The 17020-nt window shown below is 42.9% G+C and overlaps 1 protein-coding gene across 2 annotated transcripts in view; it reads left to right on the top strand.

The window, feature by feature from the left end:
• The window catches only part of TMTC1 (transmembrane O-mannosyltransferase targeting cadherins 1), a 146447-nt gene that overhangs the window by 89455 nt on the left and 39972 nt on the right, over positions 1–17020 (top strand). The window contains exons 10-11 of one of the 2 annotated variants that reach the window (XM_054069008.1): positions 6051–6215; positions 14366–14479. In XM_054069008.1, the coding sequence (XP_053924983.1) occupies positions 6051–6215; positions 14366–14479 (279 nt within the window). The remainder of the gene's footprint in view (positions 1–6050; positions 6216–14365; positions 14480–17020) is intronic. The other variant, XM_054069015.1, reaches the window with a different exon arrangement.

The raw sequence follows: 17020 nt of genomic DNA, 5'->3' as shown, positions 1-17020 counted from the left end.
CTTGAAAGTGAGGGTTAGTTTTTATGGAGGGAGAGGGAGTCATCTTAAATAAGTGCTGGAAATCAAGGAGGAGGTTTGCAGCCCAGAAAGAGCCTCTGGGGTGAAATGTCAAAGCCAAGTACATTTTCTGGCCTCCATATAGTTTTGAGATAATCCCCTTTGTTGCATTTGCAGCCACTGAACACGGCAGTATTTCTTCCATACTTTGACAGGCTCGTTGTCGGCAGCTCTTTTCCTAACTGATATGTATGTATGTATGCATCTGGATTCTTATCTAAGCTGAGCTCTGAAATCTAGTGTAACTGCTTTGATGAAGTCAGTAGATTTACTCCAAGTTTACATGCACGTATTTGAGAGTAAATCAGATTAAGAAGAAACCCAACCACTTCCAAGAGCTGACATCCCCAAAATAACCATTGCAAAGTGTGAGGAAGGCATTTTTCTGCATAGTTTCCCTCACCCTTTTTAACACCTGAGCTTAGCACCCTACCTGATTGGGTTAGAAAAGGCTGGGACCACAGTGCTGGTGCCTGGGCTGGTTCCATCTTTGGCAGTGCCTCCAAACTGCAGCACTCAAACTGGTCTGCCCACGCACTCCTATGTGGAGTGGAAACCTGTGCTGTGCAGTTTCAACTTGGAAAATACAGAACATGCCTCATTTTTCAGAAGGTTTCCGCAGCAGCAGGTCTCCAAGCGGTTTCTGGAGGAGGTAAGATGGTATCCGATGCAGGCAGATTTCTGTAGCAGAGCATCCTGATAATCTTAGGCTGTGTCACTAACCACACGTGTCTTTGATTAGATGTTATCACCAAGAATAAATGCAGTGAAGCCATTCCTGACTTTTGCTGAAAAGGGTTAAACCTGATCCACAGAGGGAGAGAGGAACCATATGTAAGCATTATCAGTAACAGCCTCGCCTTGGGAAAGGAGCCACAATAGCCAAAGGAAAAGTTGAATTTGTGGTCTATATGGAAGATGTGTTTGCAAATATTAAGTATCTGCTGTCTTGGCTGTTGTTTTAATCAAGCAACATGCATAACATGCCGTGGGAAATGGGGTCTCTGTGCTACCTCATTCCCATCTGCTTGTGCCTCATCTCACTTTGCTTTCTCGCAGGTGGAATGATACTAACGAATCATGGAAACTGTAGACAAAAATCTGTCACTGCACAGCTCCCTCCCTGCATGCAATTCCCCCGAAACATGTAGCAGTGGTGCTGAGGGTTTGCCTACCAGGTGCAGCCCTACCATCACTGCAATTCAGGACATACCCTAAGCAACCACTACAGTACCTCAGGAGTATGAAACATGAGCAATTGTGGAACCACTGGCTGGCTGGTCCGTTTGTAGAGCAGCATCATTGAATTGCTGGGGCTACAGGTTCTCCTGTAATCAGTGTGCACATGGGAAAACTATTACTATGTTAACCTGTTGGGCTGTTCCTCAAGGCCTGCTTTGCAACTGACCCTGGGGACCAAGCTGACATGGACTTTTTACAGTGCTGTAGCAGGCTGTTGCTTATCCTACAGAAGGAAAAAAAAGTTAGCAGTTTTACAGTAATCCAGTGGAAGATGGACTTCGAAAATAATTGTGTGTTGAGGATTTTGCTTTTTTCCCATTGTTACGTTTTGGCTATGAAGTATTTCAGAAAAGTTCTTGTGTGACAAGGGCTGATGATGCTAAGAGAAAAAACCTTCAGGAGAAATGGTCTCCTCCCTAGGAAATTTTAGAGTTAATGAAAAAACTAAACAAATCTAAAACCCACAACCTTACAGCCTTCGTACATATGCAGATGGCTATGGACATGTCTGAAATATAGTACTTAGAGTAATTTTTTCAAGTGGCTAATGGGTCTTTGATGAAAGGTGCTTTTGAGACATTTTTCTCTAAATGCCTGTGAGTAAAATCTCATTTGCTGGCAGGGGTGTGCTAACTTTTGATATGGAGTCAGTCCTCCATCACTGAGAACAAAAGCTAATGTATTTGAAACGCTCCCTATATTTGCCGGTGACTCAGGGTTGTGGCAGAGTTAACCACAAAGGAAGTGTCTTAAAGTCACCTGGCAAGTTACTTTAATTAGATAAGTGCAGTCTTATGTGCATGGTCTTTTCCCACCATGGCACAGGCATCAGTACTGACTCACTAAAACTCAGCACAACTTCACATGTCTTATCTTGAAGCTTGATGAGGTTGGAAAGAAGGGAAACGGGATGAACTTGCATCCTATGAGTGAAGCACTGCCAGGGGGCTCTCCAGGTCCAGCAACCATTGTGGCATGTTGCTGCTGCAGCAACTCCATTTTAGCAAACATGGTGCTTTACTGATTCAAAACTTCATGGTCTCTGTACTACGGCTAATTTCTGTACCAGGACTGTTGAGTCTTGTATGAAACAAATGTACAAATGTGTTGTAGGGTATGAGGAATTATGCCTTTTTAGGACTGGGGATCAATAGTAATAAAATTATGGGTTTTGGACAGATGCTTAATATATTGTTGTGGACACTTTTTTTGTTTTGTTTAAAACAGACCATGCGATCCTGGAGAGGGGTCTGGATTTGCCCTGATTTCACCATAATTATTTGGCCTTACGGTGGAAACATAAAGAGAGATGCAAAAATTACTAAGGATAATACCTTTGGAGATTTCGCAGGAAGGAGTTGTTGTGCAAACAGTTTGTGGCATGAAATCACATATGCATGTGCTTTCCTGGTGGCAAAGGACACGTGAGGACTTTCTGTGCTTTGGGAGTCCTTGATCTGTAAAAGACCTGCAGCCAGGAATGTAGCATCCCCTCTCAGACAGGGGATGGGCTTGAAATGACCATGCCATAAAAAAAGCCATGCAAAAAGATGCAGCTCCACCTGACACCTGCACCAAAAGGTCCTTGACAAGATAATGCTCGTTTATCCTCCCCACCCTTTCTTTGATGAGCTGTGGCAGAAAATTGTCTGGAGTTTTAAGCCAAACCTGTCAGGTTCTGAAAACAACAGTATTCGCCTACTTCATGCTTTCTGATCTTTTTCCTTCTTTTCCTTTCTTTTGGTTTCCCATGCACTTCATAGGGCAGGTACATTGATTGTAACCTAGTTAGGCTGTAATTGTGGCACAACCACAATGCAGTCCTAAGGTTGTCACAGTTATCTCTTATTAAGATATAAATGACACTTCAGCCCTGACCTCCTTAGCATCACTCCTTTAACCTTACCCTTAGCTGCTTTGCAGTTTGGGATTATGGTATGTTAACTACATGATCCCCTTCTAGCAGCCGTTTAAGAACTCATTCCCCTCTGTATTCATACCTGCTGAATTCTATAGTCTTGCTGCATTTTGCTGCATGTAGATGTAGAGCCTGCCTTTGGGTTACTTGCCTGTTCATCCCTCAGGGAGTCCTGTGAGCTTTTCAGCAGGATACCTTGGTTTCGATTGCATACTCCCATATGTTGTGGGTTAAGCCGTGGACTCCAGCTTCATTGCATTGTTTGCCAGTCCCCTGTCAGCAGAGCAAATCACTTTATTGCCATGTTTCAGGTTCCTGCTCCGTAAGAGGAAAATTGGAGCAAACCTCCCTTACAAAGTTCTTTGGGAACCCCTGATGGAAAGTGCCATGTGGAGCTGGGCACTGCTGCGTACCCATACTGTATGTATGCTGTCCTGTGTCTTTGCCAGTGTAGCTGGGATAGTGCAGCAGTTCGAGATGAACCCTTACTCCTCTTGTAGCACCCAGCATCTCTCTATAACTTTTGCAGCAATGCACTGCAGATGGTCGAGAATAACCCCTGGAAGCAGCACCTTTCCAGTGGCTCTGTAAGCTGTAATGTGGTGCTGGCGCTGTCCTGGACAAGCAGACCAAGTGCTGCTGCTAATGCAGAAATTCCCAACAGCTGGAGCAGGGTTTGACATAAATACCGAGATATTGACGTTTGCGTTTTTTGTTTTCTGGATGCATTCATGATTCTGTTAGAAAAGGCCTTTCTTGAAATGGTGAAGGTGTAGGGAAATTCCTTTGAAAACAGCCTTGTGCTAAAGCAATTAAATAATATTTATGTCAGATAATTAATTCCAAGGGAAGGATGAAATTGCTGAAAGGCAAAATAACAGAATGAAAATAGTCTGCAGGTTTTTGAGGCATTTCTTTATTGGAAAGGGAGGGCTTATTATTGAGATTAGCTGTTCAGATGTTTTAAAGTAGGGTTCAATAGCTATAAAGGCTGGATTGTTTGGCACCAGCATCTTGGTTTGTAGCTGTAAATGTCTGCTTGCAGTTAATGTAGGTGCAATAAACATATGTGTGCAAAAGAATTCACAGAGAAAAAAAGCAATGTAAGTACCCTAAAAAATATCTTGCAACAAAATGCAAGCATAGCTAAGTGGAAAAAAAATACCGATAACTTCATCCGAAAAATGAGAAAACTCTGAAACAATAGTGAAGAAATTTTGAATGATCACCAACTTTGTTGTTGTCTTTGGATTTATCCCCTATGTCTATATTTTTCTCAGTGTCATATGTGACACCTGTGCTGTGCCAGAGACAGCACTGCTCCCTGGTACTGATCAGTACGTACAACAGAGGCACTTTCTTCCCCTCAGTAAAAGCAAGAATTATTGTTCTTCTCCATCCTTAGGAAGCCCAGGCAATAGTAATGCGCCCAGCCCTCCAAGAGGGCCCAGGAACTGAGCCAGCATGCATGCTCACAGCTCCTCAAAGATGGGACGTTTTTCTTTTTCTAATTTCCAGACTGACGTTTGCTATATCGTGTGCTTGCTTGCAAGGCTATCTCTGACAGGGAATTATGTTCTTAGGTTTTCTTACCTTGTTGTACTATCACTGGGAAGTTGGACATCTCAGTACAGACTAGGAAAGACTGTAGGTCTCTGCTGGAGCGCGAGAAGGTGAGATGAACTGTCTGCCTCCACCCTGCCTGCATTCAAGTGTGGGATTCAGCTAGGGTTCAAGGTGTGCTGGTGTCTGATGAGGGCTGCTCTTTTATCCCCACTTATTTCTGGTCCCCAAGTGTTGCTTATTGTATATCCTCCTGCTCCCTTTTTCCTTCAGAGGGCCTGCCTGGACTAAGATAGTGTTTAAGTCTAAAACTAAGTCATATGCTAAGTAATTGCAGTCGAGAGTTATAGATAAGCTAATGAAATTCCTCAAGCAATAGGAATTTAAATTCCTTTTTAAAAATGCCAAGTAGAACTTACTGAATAGACAACTGAAAACACTCTATTTCCAACTCAGAGGAGCGTCATTGGAAGAATTAACATAACACTTGAATTAAGGTAAATAATTACTGAATTGATTTATGGTTATTCATGAATAAGACTTCAGTTCAAAATGCAGTTTACTTCACAGAAAATGTCTCAGTAACCGTGCTCAGAGAGACATGGAAGTTCTGTGAGGGTGGGCAGTGGAAAAGACTGTGTGTGGTTTCATGGAAAGGCAGCGAGGAAGCTCTTCTAGCGTGTCTCAGCTGTTCTAGACTGGGCATTAGAAGGGGAGGGCTGGCTCTGAGGAGACGTGCAAGGTGCAGATAGGGTCAGCCTTTTGACGTGGCCTCTGCCACCTGCCCCTGCTGTGATGTTGGCTACAACACTCGCTCTCCAGCCTCAGCTTCAGATTTTTTAAACTAGATTTAATGGCAGCCACCACTGGCTTTGTTTTGAGACTTATCTATGTTAAAATAGTTTTCAGTTCCATTTTCCTCCAGTAGTGCTCAATATTACTGTTATTACATGATGATTTCTTAGCTTGCTGTTCAGCAAAGCAGCTGCCTTCCGTGGGCTGGGGTAAGCCACCATTATGCTGGGTGGTATTATGTATGCTACTGTACTTCTGGCATCTGGGTCTATTATTTAGGTTAATTCAGAAATTGTGTGGTGACTTGAGGAAAACTGCTATTGAATTGGAGTTTGTTAGCCCGGAAAATGTAATTAGTGCAAATACCCCTGTATTTATGTAATATATGCTGTACTGAATGGTCTTGCATAGAAGCCAAAGTACTGGAATATAACTTTTCGTACCTTTTCTTTTTTCTTTTTTTTTTCCTTCCCAGTATGGGGTACTGCATCCTTTTTGTTCATGGTCTAAAAAAGCTGTCTACATGCTTAAATAAGTGGAGAATTACTGTTTTGACCCTCTTTGCTTTACTGCTGCTGCTCTTCTCTTGGAAGACCGTGAAACAGAACGAAATATGGCTGTCACGAGAATCCCTTTTCAGGTATGAGTGACCATGGAAGAATACTTGCATTTTTGTATTGTTTAAAATAATTTTGTTACGTGAAGGAGTTTTCTGTAGCATAAGCCCTACTATTGATGTGTTGCTGTGATTAACATTTTGATTATTATAAAATAGCACCTACTTTCTGTTTCTGGCAACTGTGCAAAAACTGGTGTCAGCACTTTATATGCTTAGGCACAAACTTTGGTTCTGGCAATCATATTTTTAATACACTTTGTTTTTAAATAACTTCAGTTCTGTAAATTTACCAATAATCTAATACTTGCCTTTTGCAAGATATAGCAAAAGTTCATTGCAACCCTTGAAAACACCATAGTAACACTATTGAATATATTGAATTTTCTTTAGCGATGTTCTTAATGACAAAAATGGAATGTCATGAAGTGCCAAACTTAATGTGCCATATTTTGTTTTATTTGATTACTCTTTGCCAAACAGCTCTCTTTACAACCTCATTTATATATTTTTTTGCACTGAAACAAACTGTTTCATTTTGTGTTTTGCTAGCAAACGTATTGCATTTGCCTCCAGCTGCTTTGAGCAGTTGTCTAATTGTGAAGTAATTGCAGAAACACAGGTGATCTGCACACGGGTTGTTTAGCTTTATTTTCTAACTTATTGGCCAGGGCAGAGTTTAATTTACACAGCACTAAAGAGTATGAAATTATTTTTTATAAGTACTCTTTGGTCTTCAGGAAACACTATTGAGGTTGGCTGGAGCTCTGTTATTACGATTTCTTAAAAAAAATCTGGAAGAAGGTTTTCTTTGCTCCAACATGATTCATCGCTCATCTCTGTGAAACACTGTTTGCTGTTCAAACAATAGCAGCCATGGTGACCGGTCTGGGCTCGCGCAGTGATCCCTATGAGGCACACCTCAGTCCAAACGTGTTTGGCTTACAATGGCTGTTCAGAGGAAAGCTGGACACGTTTCCAAGCTGGACAACTCTCTTGTTGAAAGGGAGTTGGGAAGATGCCAGTTTCATATGCTGAGTTGCAGGCATCACCTGATATCATGTTGCATGTAGTTGTGGTCACCCGTGTTTAGGAACGATGAAGTTCAACTGGAGTGAATGACAAGAGGACATTCTCTCCTACTAAGGAGTACTCTTGGGGAGATATAGGGCGTCAGGGGGGCTGTCGCAAAAGAGAGCAATTAGGTTATGTCTGCTTAGTTGGATGCTAATGGACTTCTGTCCATCTTACCTCCATTTAAAGCACGGTGGCTGTCTACAAGCCAGCTCAAATTCAGAAACGATACCACTGCTTCAATACAACGCTGAGCTGGAGCTTGTACACCTTGCCCCAAGGTAGGGATTCAGTGTTGCCGAGGGTAGTATGCAGGGCTTGGTGGCTTGGATTTAGCTGGCTCAGGTTTAGCTGGCTCGCACTTCAGGTCAGGGGTTTTGCGAGCAGTTCCAGAAGGGAGATCTGTCCTCGGCTTTTGAGGAGAAGGCAAGAATGTTGGTGTGCTCCTGCAGGATTAATACCTGCCCCTGAGAGCAATCAGCAGCAAATGCCTAGAAAAAAGATGTAAGAGTAGGGCCAGCAATAGTGATGCTTCTCTCCAGTCCTTTCCCAGCTTGCAGTAATCTGTAGTTTAAAGACTTCCTTAGTCAGGAGCTACTTGATTTTTTTGCTTTTACAGCCACTGATGGACTTCTCTTCCACTAATACCTTTGACTGATTTTTTCGAATCTATTTATAGATTTGGCTTCTACAGCATCCTGTGCGCTGGACTCCATTGCTAAATTACGTAATGTGCACACTTCCTTTTTGAATGTTGTCAGCCTTCTGCCTGATCATCTTGTTTCATGCCCCCTGTTTCTGCGATGTTGAATGAGTAGTGAGTAACTATCAGCTTGTCACTTATCCTCTGCCTTTCGTGCCTTTACCCCCATGCCCTCACCCAAGACTGTCTCTTTTTCGCTCTGAGGTCTACTGGTTTTGAACTCTCCTCATGCAGAAGCTGTTCTGCGTTTATGATCCTGCTTGTCAGTGTTCACTGGATGCTTTCAAACTATAATTGGTCCTTTTGAGAAGGAGACTAGAATCACCTTTCAACAGATATGTGCAGCACAGTAATGTAGGGCTGTTTTTGGTTTTTGTTCTTTACTGCTATTCATCCCTGATCTTTCACTTACCTTTTGTGACCACTCGTAAGCACTAGGTGATATTTTTGCAGGCCTGTCCTCAGGAACTCCAAGATATGTATTGCAAATGGAAGTGTCTGATGTATAGACATCAATCTATGTGCAGATTTATGCAGATTTAGAGTGTGTGAGTACACTATCTGATACTTGTGCCTGTACCAGAATTGCTTTTCATCTGCCATCTTCTTGCTTAGCCTTCAATACCATGAGATCTGTCTGCAGTAATTTGTAGTTAGCTTTAATTCCTGCAGTGTGATTCATTTTGGCATCATCAGCAAAAGCATTGCCTCTCTGTTTGCTCCCTTTTCCAGATCCTTTGTGAACATGTGCAGCAGCTCAGATGCCAGTGGATGTCTCTTGGGAAACCTGCATGCATCAATTGTAAAACCTGTTCACATACTCATGCTCTTTGCTTGCTGTCTTTCAACTAGGTATTGATTCACAAGAGGACCTTCCTTCTTCCTCCACGATGCCTTCAAGCAACTGGAAGTCTTTAGTGAAAGATTTTATCAAAAGCCTTTTTTAACTTTAAAGTATACAGCATTGATGTATGTGATTCTGACTGACTAGGCTATATTTAGATTTTCGTAAAAGCTTTCTGTAGTTTCAGAACCATGTACCTGTTGAGTCCATCAACAAGCAGGAGAACAGGAGAATGTAACTTCTTTCTGCAAAATACAAGGCTAATTCTTCTCTCTTGGATTGTAGTTATCCAGAATTTTGCTAAAAGTAGTCTTTATTATGCTTTTTCCCAAACTACCTGCAGTGGAAATCAGACTTGCTGGCCTGTTGCCCCCAGATCCCTCCCCAGCAGCCAAATGATGTCATGTTCATCACTTCCCAGTTCTTTAGTGCCAGCCTCATTTAAAGGATAGGTTATATACTGCAGCTAATAGCAGCTTCAGTTTGATTTCCTTTGGATGCATGCTACCAGACCCAGTCGACTTATAACTGTTCTTGGTGTTGATTTGTTTTAAAGCCTCTTTTACTGACACTTCGATTTGAGAAAGTGATTCCGACTCGCCCCTGTAAGGAGAGGCTCCTGTGTGGCAACCTCTTCAGTTCCCCTGTAGTGAGCACTGGTGCAGATAATCCGTTTAGCTGTTCTGCCTTGGCCTTTTCTTCTTCGAGCACTTCTTTTAGACCTCCATCATCTATTTCCCTTCGGGGTTCTTTGGCAAGTTTCCTGTATCTGATGTATTCCATTATTAGCTTTGATGGCTTTAGCAAGTTTTTCCTTAAATCTCTTTTGGTCTGCCTAATTATGGTTTATGTTTAAGTTGCTGGAGTTTATACTGTTTTCCTTTTTCCTTCTGTAGCTGTGGCAATTGGTTTTTAAAGGGTATTTTTCATTTCTCGTGGCCTTCTTTACTGTGCTGTTTAACCATACTGGCCTTTTTCTTGTTCTTTTAAGATCATCTTTGATAACTGTCATACATCTCTCATGAGTCTGTAATAAAGTAGTATTCTTCTTGTTGATGAGAAGGAAAATGCAAAAGAATAGTATGGAAAGAAGATAATGTCATTCTAGGAGTGGGAGGTCTCCTCTTTCGGGCAGAAAGAGTAGGCTATATGTAGGTTGATGAGAGGATGGAGAAGTAGATGGAGGCATGTGCAACAGCAGTAAATTAGAAAGGATGGAGGAGGAGATAAGGAACAGTAAAAATGTGTGAGGGAAAATAATAAGGAAACAGCAAATCTATAGATGTGAGAAAGGAGACATAAATCAACCTACTTGGTAGTCTCTCTGTGTGTGGAATATTTTTTTTTTAAGATGTACGTGCTGAGAGAATCTTTACTCCCGTTCTTCATTCTTCATTCTTTCTCCAGTTGCCGTTTTAATAAATTACTGCTCTTCCCCTCCTCTTACTTTTTTTCCCCTTCACCTCTACTCTTCATTCCTCCGTTCACTTGGATGAGTTTCTTCAGGGTTGATCTGTCTCTGTTCCCTTGGCTGAGACCTGGGCAGTTTTGCACATTTTCTTTATGCTGGTCCAGGAGATGTTTGCACATTCAGTATGTTATCAGCTCTGTGCTTGTACCCCATTTTGTCCCATTCTCAATGCTTACCCTGCTTTGACATTGTGTGGCAGCACTGTTGCCATCTCTGGGCCATCCTGACTCTCAGTCTCCAGCCCAGGAGCCAAGTTTTCTGGGTGCAGAAATCCCACCAGAACCTGGCTGAAAAGGAGCAGTGTGGAGGAGGAGGAGGATGCTGTCTGAGGAAATGATGCATCAAGTCACAGGTGCACAAGCATATGTGCAAGGAGTAAATGAGAAGTAAATGAACCACGAGTATTAGGGGCTAGTATAGAGAGTTGTAGATATTTGAGGCATATTATTCCAACAGATCTCTAGAAGCCCCAAGCAGTTTGTGTTACTGTATTGGCAGGTGGGTGGAGTGGGCTTATTTGTTGAATATTTAGGGCACTACTGAAAAGAGTGAATGCACAGGCCAGAAGGTCAGGCTCTAGCCATGGTCAGTGTTAATGTCTGAAGCCAGGGAGAGGGAGGTAAGGGCTGTGGGCTAACCTCTGCATCCGCTGTACTGATCTTTTCAAGGTTTGTCAAGCTGCCACGTTTCCTGTTGCTCCTGGAAAGCATCTGCATGCCCTGCCTATCTTTGTGACAGTGTCTGGAAACGCAGTTGTAACCAGCAAAGGAACTGTATAAAAGTGGAATTTCCTTAGTCAGCACTTTTCCCTCCCATGCCAGGTCTGCTGACTTCAGTAATTTGCAAAAACCAACCCAGCCCCAAAGGTGGCATTCTCTGCTGTGTTATTTTGTTAATTCTGAAAGCTAGCTCAGCTAAGGAGAGCAAGTCCTAATGCATTATGTGCATCTCCTATAGAACAGTTTAATATGGCCCAACACTGATATCTGTGAAATCAATACAAGGGTTGGAGACCAAGGAAAGCCGTTGGTTTTGTCATCCAGAGAATAATTTGGTGTAGAGAACTTTTATTGATGATAATGATTCCCAAAGCAGATGAGATCCCATCGTGGTCTCCAAGGGCTCCTGCTGAGGCAGGGGTGGCCTCATTTTCTTGTAAACTGAGCACTTTTCATATGGAAATCACAGAAAATCAATGAAGCCTCTGCCCTATGCCCAATCATTTTGCAGAGCAGAACATGCACTTAAGAAAACAACTGAGGGGATCACAAAAGACTTTCTCCAGCTGAAGTGGGATTTGGGTAATGCTGGTAATACCAGTGGTATTTTGTTTCTCTGATTTATGGCTAATAGACTTTTGCCTTCCCATGGAGAGGAAGTATTACGTAAAAGGGTTTGCCTATTGTTTACTTTCCATTTAGATGGCTCACTGCTGTCGTAGAAGTGAAAAGGGAAGGAAATCCTCTAGAGAGGTGACGTCTGATCTTGATGGACTTGTTTCTGGCTGGAGCCATATCGGTGCTGTGGATTTTCAGAAGGGCACGGGCTAGGGAGAAGGGAAACAGCAGAGTTTGGAAAATCACATTAGAAAATTAGATTGATATTGTGAGAGACTGTGAGCTTGCGGGAAGCAGAAATGGAAAAACATCATGTTCTGCTTTGTTATTTATACTCCACCCTTTCCTGCTTGGCTTTCATTATGGACATTATTGTTTCCTCTGTCAATGAGCAAACAGTGTTCTTGGCTAGTCAAGAATCAATTAGCAGGAGTGTTTGCCAAAACTCTCCTAAAAAATCCCCTCCATGAACAGTGCTGTGTCTGCTACTACATCCCACCGCACAGAGGCTCTAAGCAGCCTCAGTCATTGCTATGTGCACTTGCAAAATGAAACATCCCCCTCTCTGCCGTGCGAGGCGAATAAATAGGTCAGGGAGTGCAAGCAGTTTGATGCAGAAGAAAGCATGGTAAGAACCCGAACCAAACCACTTTCTGCCTTTCCCACATCACCCCCATCTCCAGCAGAAGCATGCAGATGAGAAAGCTTTATTAGTGACATTTTAATAAATAGGACCAGCAAGATTAATAATAAATTCTACTTAAAGAGAATTCAGTCCAGAATTAAAATATTTAAGCATATGCATCTCACTGTTAAAACCATATCTCATTAGAATTGAAGCAGTTGTGCATATGTAATGTAGTCCTCACCATTAACTCACTTTGCTCTGTTTCAGCAGGGGCTGTGGCAGAGCCAGCAACTTATTGCACGCAGCTCTGAGATAGCAGCAGTTCTGAGTGCCTGTCCATGTCTCTGCCTGTAACGCTGATGCTGATGTAATGAAACCCTCTTTGTATAAGAATTAATATTCCAGTAATGCCCAAGGTTGTAAGTGTGTAGTTAATAGCTCCCAAGGCCAATGGAAATTAACACAGCCATAGCAGTCACACATTACTTGCTGCTGGTGCAGTATATCTTTGTGAAAACTAATATAGAAAATCATTCTCTTAAGAATAGCATCAATTAACTGATTTAATTCAGCGATTAGTCACAAAGTGTCTTATTCCTGTAGTGCTCCCAGTAAGTAATTTGGAAATACCTGATGATTAGGATGCCAAACGCAAGGTGTAATTTTAATTTCAGTAGGCAAACCGTGGCTGTGTTATGTTGAACTCTGTAAGGCAGCCATGGGTGAAGCTGTGGAACCTCTCACAAGTAGGCGTTAGTGACGTTTGCTACCACTGGCTGCAGATAACCAAAAACATACTGTATTTGCCACTATGATTCTCCTGTGCCATTTTATAATGAAATACCTGTGTGCAGAAGTGTTTCTGCAGCTGTGGGTGCGTTCTCCCTATGGGAGAGGGTGTGCACCCGAATGTAGGAGCTATGTGCAACCCCCTCTCATCATGATCAACTTCAATGCCCACCAGATTTAAACAGGAGAGATGGACAAGGCAAATCAACAAGACTTGGGAAATTTCTAAACCCTGCTTTTCCTGCCTGAGGTAGGAATGTCAGAGATGACGGGGGAGAAGAGACAGCAGCTGGCACGGATCTGCTTGTGAGCAAGAAACAGCACTTTGTCTGCTTTTATGTGAACAGATTCATCCATCCTTATTTCCCGTTACCTTGGGGAGCCCCTGTTTGTGTGCTGGAAAGGATTCCCCTGTTAGATGGAGTACTGACTTCTCTGGATTTTTGCAGGGGAAGTGTTTCCATGGCGTACGTGCTCCTGTGATTTCTTTCTCTCTTTAACCTTGAAATGGCATTTCCTTTAGCTGTACAAGGTGTACCTTGCTTTCTGCACTCTCAATTAAGTAAATAAGCATATGCTTGCTCTTCTTTTGTCTTTGCACCCTCATTATTAATTCCAAATGTTGAGTCCACTCTGCGTGGCAAAGGAGATGAATGATAGGGATGGAGTGGCTTTGCAGCCACATGCCCACAGGCATATGTTATAACGCCAGAGCATACAACTTGCCAGCTAAGGGTGAGAGTCCAATTAGCCCTCACCTTTTGGCCATGCTCAGTGCTGAGCATGCATGTTGGATAGGTACTCAAGAGTATGCTGTGCATCCCCTCTAGTGGCTGATGCTTATGGGAAAGGTACCTTCTTTCTGGTACCTCCAGCCAACAGATTTAAATCAAGATTTTCATAAGGCACTTCATGACAGTCAAATTTGAGCAGGGAGCCTGCTATGATTTTATTATAGAGAGTACTAAGTACTTTCCCCTCTAAATATTAACCTTTTTAGCACCTTTCAATTGAATAATTCATTTTTGTAAATTTGACAGCATCTGGCCACAGGGAGTATTGCAGTGTTGGTGCTAGAGGTGTCCACAGTGACAGTGGCCAGGACAAATTGAATTGCTGCCATATATTTGTGTCCTCCTGGGGCACTTGGTGTGCCAGTGCATGGGGTTGTAACGTGTGTTGTGTCAGCATTAGTGCATGGGAGGTGACAAGCCACTCAAAATCCAAACAAACTTTTCAGTAAAAGGGACTGTGAGAGGAAGGTAGACCTTGGGAAGGGTAGGGTAACCTGGCCACTAAAACTGTCCTACTTCTGTTCCTCTTCACAGCTCAGGAGTGAAGACCCTGCCGCACAATGCCAAGGTGCACTACAACTATGCCAATTTTCTGAAAGACCAAGGCCGTAACATTGAGGCAATCTACCACTACAAAACTGCTCTCAAGTAAGTCCTTTCAGGATCCAGCGGGGCTCCAGCTGTGCAGTGCAGCCTGCCGTTAGCCCAGCCCTTCCCTGTCAGGCTTAGAGCAAATTGCCTGCTCTTCACCCCTGGCTTTGGTGGTAGCTTGTTTTTTGGTGTCTGGGAAAGTTCCCTGGTTTGGTGTTTGCGTGTCATTAAATGAGGTATCCTGGCTTCCTTCTGGCTCCACGTGTGTTTCTGTGTGTGTGTTTGTGGGCACACTTCAATATATGAGATAGAAATGTTACCATAGCTACATGTTGAGCAATGAGGTGTCATTTACTTGGCTGAATGTATGCTGGTAAGCAGGAGGTAGTTGTCATAAATGCATTTTCAAGATCCTGGGCCATTTATCTTAGTAAATTGTTAATGGTGCATGCCTGGAAAATGCCAGTGCTGTAGCCATCTGAAGTGCAGTAATAATAATAGTACTTAGTACTTGTATTGAAGCTTCTGTCCACAGAGCTTTATGTGAACTCTAAACTAATTGATCCTGAAATGCTCTGTGCAGCAACAGAGTAAATATCATTACTGTAGTTCTTTACAGGGGAAAGCTGAAGCAGGAGGGTGAATTGCCTTGCACATAGATGCATGATAAATCTGGGCACAGGGCTGGACTGTAATAATATGGATCTCTTATGGTATCTATGAAGGACCCTCCTGACCATGCATGGATGAGGTCACATCCTGCAAGCGACATCCCTCTACTTGTTGTTCATGCCAGTGCTGTTAGTGCAGCTCAGCTGGTGCCTCAGCTGCTCCCCACTACCTGGGCATGTCTCAGTGCAGCAAGCAGGTCACTCCAGATCCCAGACCTCTCCCATCTGGTCCTGAGAGCCAGAGAAATCCATGAGGGAAATGAGAGCAGGGAGAAGAGAAGGTGGGGGGCGGCAAGGGAAAGCAAACATGGAGGGTGCAGATAACGTCTTTGGGAATAAAAGTATATGTGGGAAGGACAGGCAAGGTGAGGAGTGGCTCTGATGGACAGCAGGGGCAGAGCTAAGCTCCATAGGGCATGTCAGGCGGTGCAAGAAATGTTCTTTCTTGACACACGATGTGACAGGAAACTCCAGAAATTACATCTATGTTTCATCTTCTGACCAGCTGTGACAGGGTTATACAAAGACCTCCTAACCCACCCAAGTTAAACTAGGAGAACAGGAGTTAAGTGTCACCAAGAAGGGCCTGAACTGGGGTGAAGGTGATTTTTAGTTGTTCTTTTTTTTGTTTTTTGAGTAGCATCCTGTTCTGTTTTACCACTGGCCATTTAGGAAGTAATTTAAAATAACCTCCGTCCTATATTTTAATGTTTCCAGGAATAGAAAATCCAGCACAACCACCAATAAATCGTGCTGAAGGTTAATTACCTTGGCTATTGAAACTGTCCTCATTTATTTTAAGTCTGATTTGTTTAATGTTAGCTTCCAGTCATTGCATTTATTTACACCTTTAAATGCCATGCTGAAGATCCCATTACTAGAAGTCTGTTTTCCATTGAGCGATCAACTCCTCCCTCAACCTGCTGCTTGGTACAACCCGCTGATGTAGCTACTGGCATTTTCGGTGTTATGAGAGTTTTTGCAATCCTCCAGTCATTTGTGTAGCTAGTCTCTGAACTTTCTTCAACTTACCAGAAAAGCCTATTGCAAGTTAAAAGGGACTAACAAAAATTATCCATGCTTTGCAGTGAATGTGTTAGTGCACAGAGTAACGTAGCTGCTCCTACTGCCATTGCCTCTGCTTGTCTAAATGGGATTTGCTGATGAAAGATTTTACTCTTCTCTAACTCAGCAGCTCCCATTTATTATAATTATAATGCTGTCTTCTGCTCTGCAGTATTTTAATTATGAAAAAGGCTGTTTTGAGAGCTGATTGCAAATATTTCCCCAACTTTATTAGATAGTACAGTTTGTGCTGGATGGTGCTGTTTATAGAGAGCATCCAAAGCCTTGTTGGGGCTTGGAGCCACACAACCGTGGATCACAACCATGATCTTCTCTAGGTCCAAGTAAATTGTTGCACTAGTACCAGTGCCACTGAGACACTGAGGACCTAGAGAAGTGAGCCCCTGTCCTGACCTTGTGCATTCACTATCTGACCTGGCAGTGCAGACCAGGAGTTGGGACTCTCTTGCTGGCTTCATCATTGGGAAACTCCATTGCTTTGTCCCACCATCTTGTCTGTCTGCACTTATGCTTTCCTTATTTTTTACCCCTTCTTCCCACCCTTGTCGCAGGAAAATTCTTCGGGGCCTGTGTAATAATAGAACAGTGTAAGTAAAAAGCGTAGTGAGTTCTGTTGAGAATTACATTCCATGTTTTCCCTTCAGACATACTCCTTCTGAAATGCCTGAGGTTGTATGAAGGCCTTGCAGCCTCTGCAGCATAATGGTGGATTTCATGGAAGACCCTGGACAGGTGTCGCAGATAAGAACAGATTTTAGGTCCAAGCTGTTTACCCATCCTTACAGACTCCAGCTGCGTGACTGCTGCTCTGATTGTAGAGCTACAATTAGAAGGAAGTAGT

The sequence above is a fragment of the Cuculus canorus genome, chromosome 1, assembly GCF_017976375.1.
Source record: "Cuculus canorus isolate bCucCan1 chromosome 1, bCucCan1.pri, whole genome shotgun sequence".
Lineage (NCBI taxonomy): Eukaryota > Metazoa > Chordata > Aves > Cuculiformes > Cuculidae > Cuculus > Cuculus canorus.
Note: the sequence above shows the minus strand (reverse complement) of the source record. Positions and strands in the feature narration are given on the sequence as shown.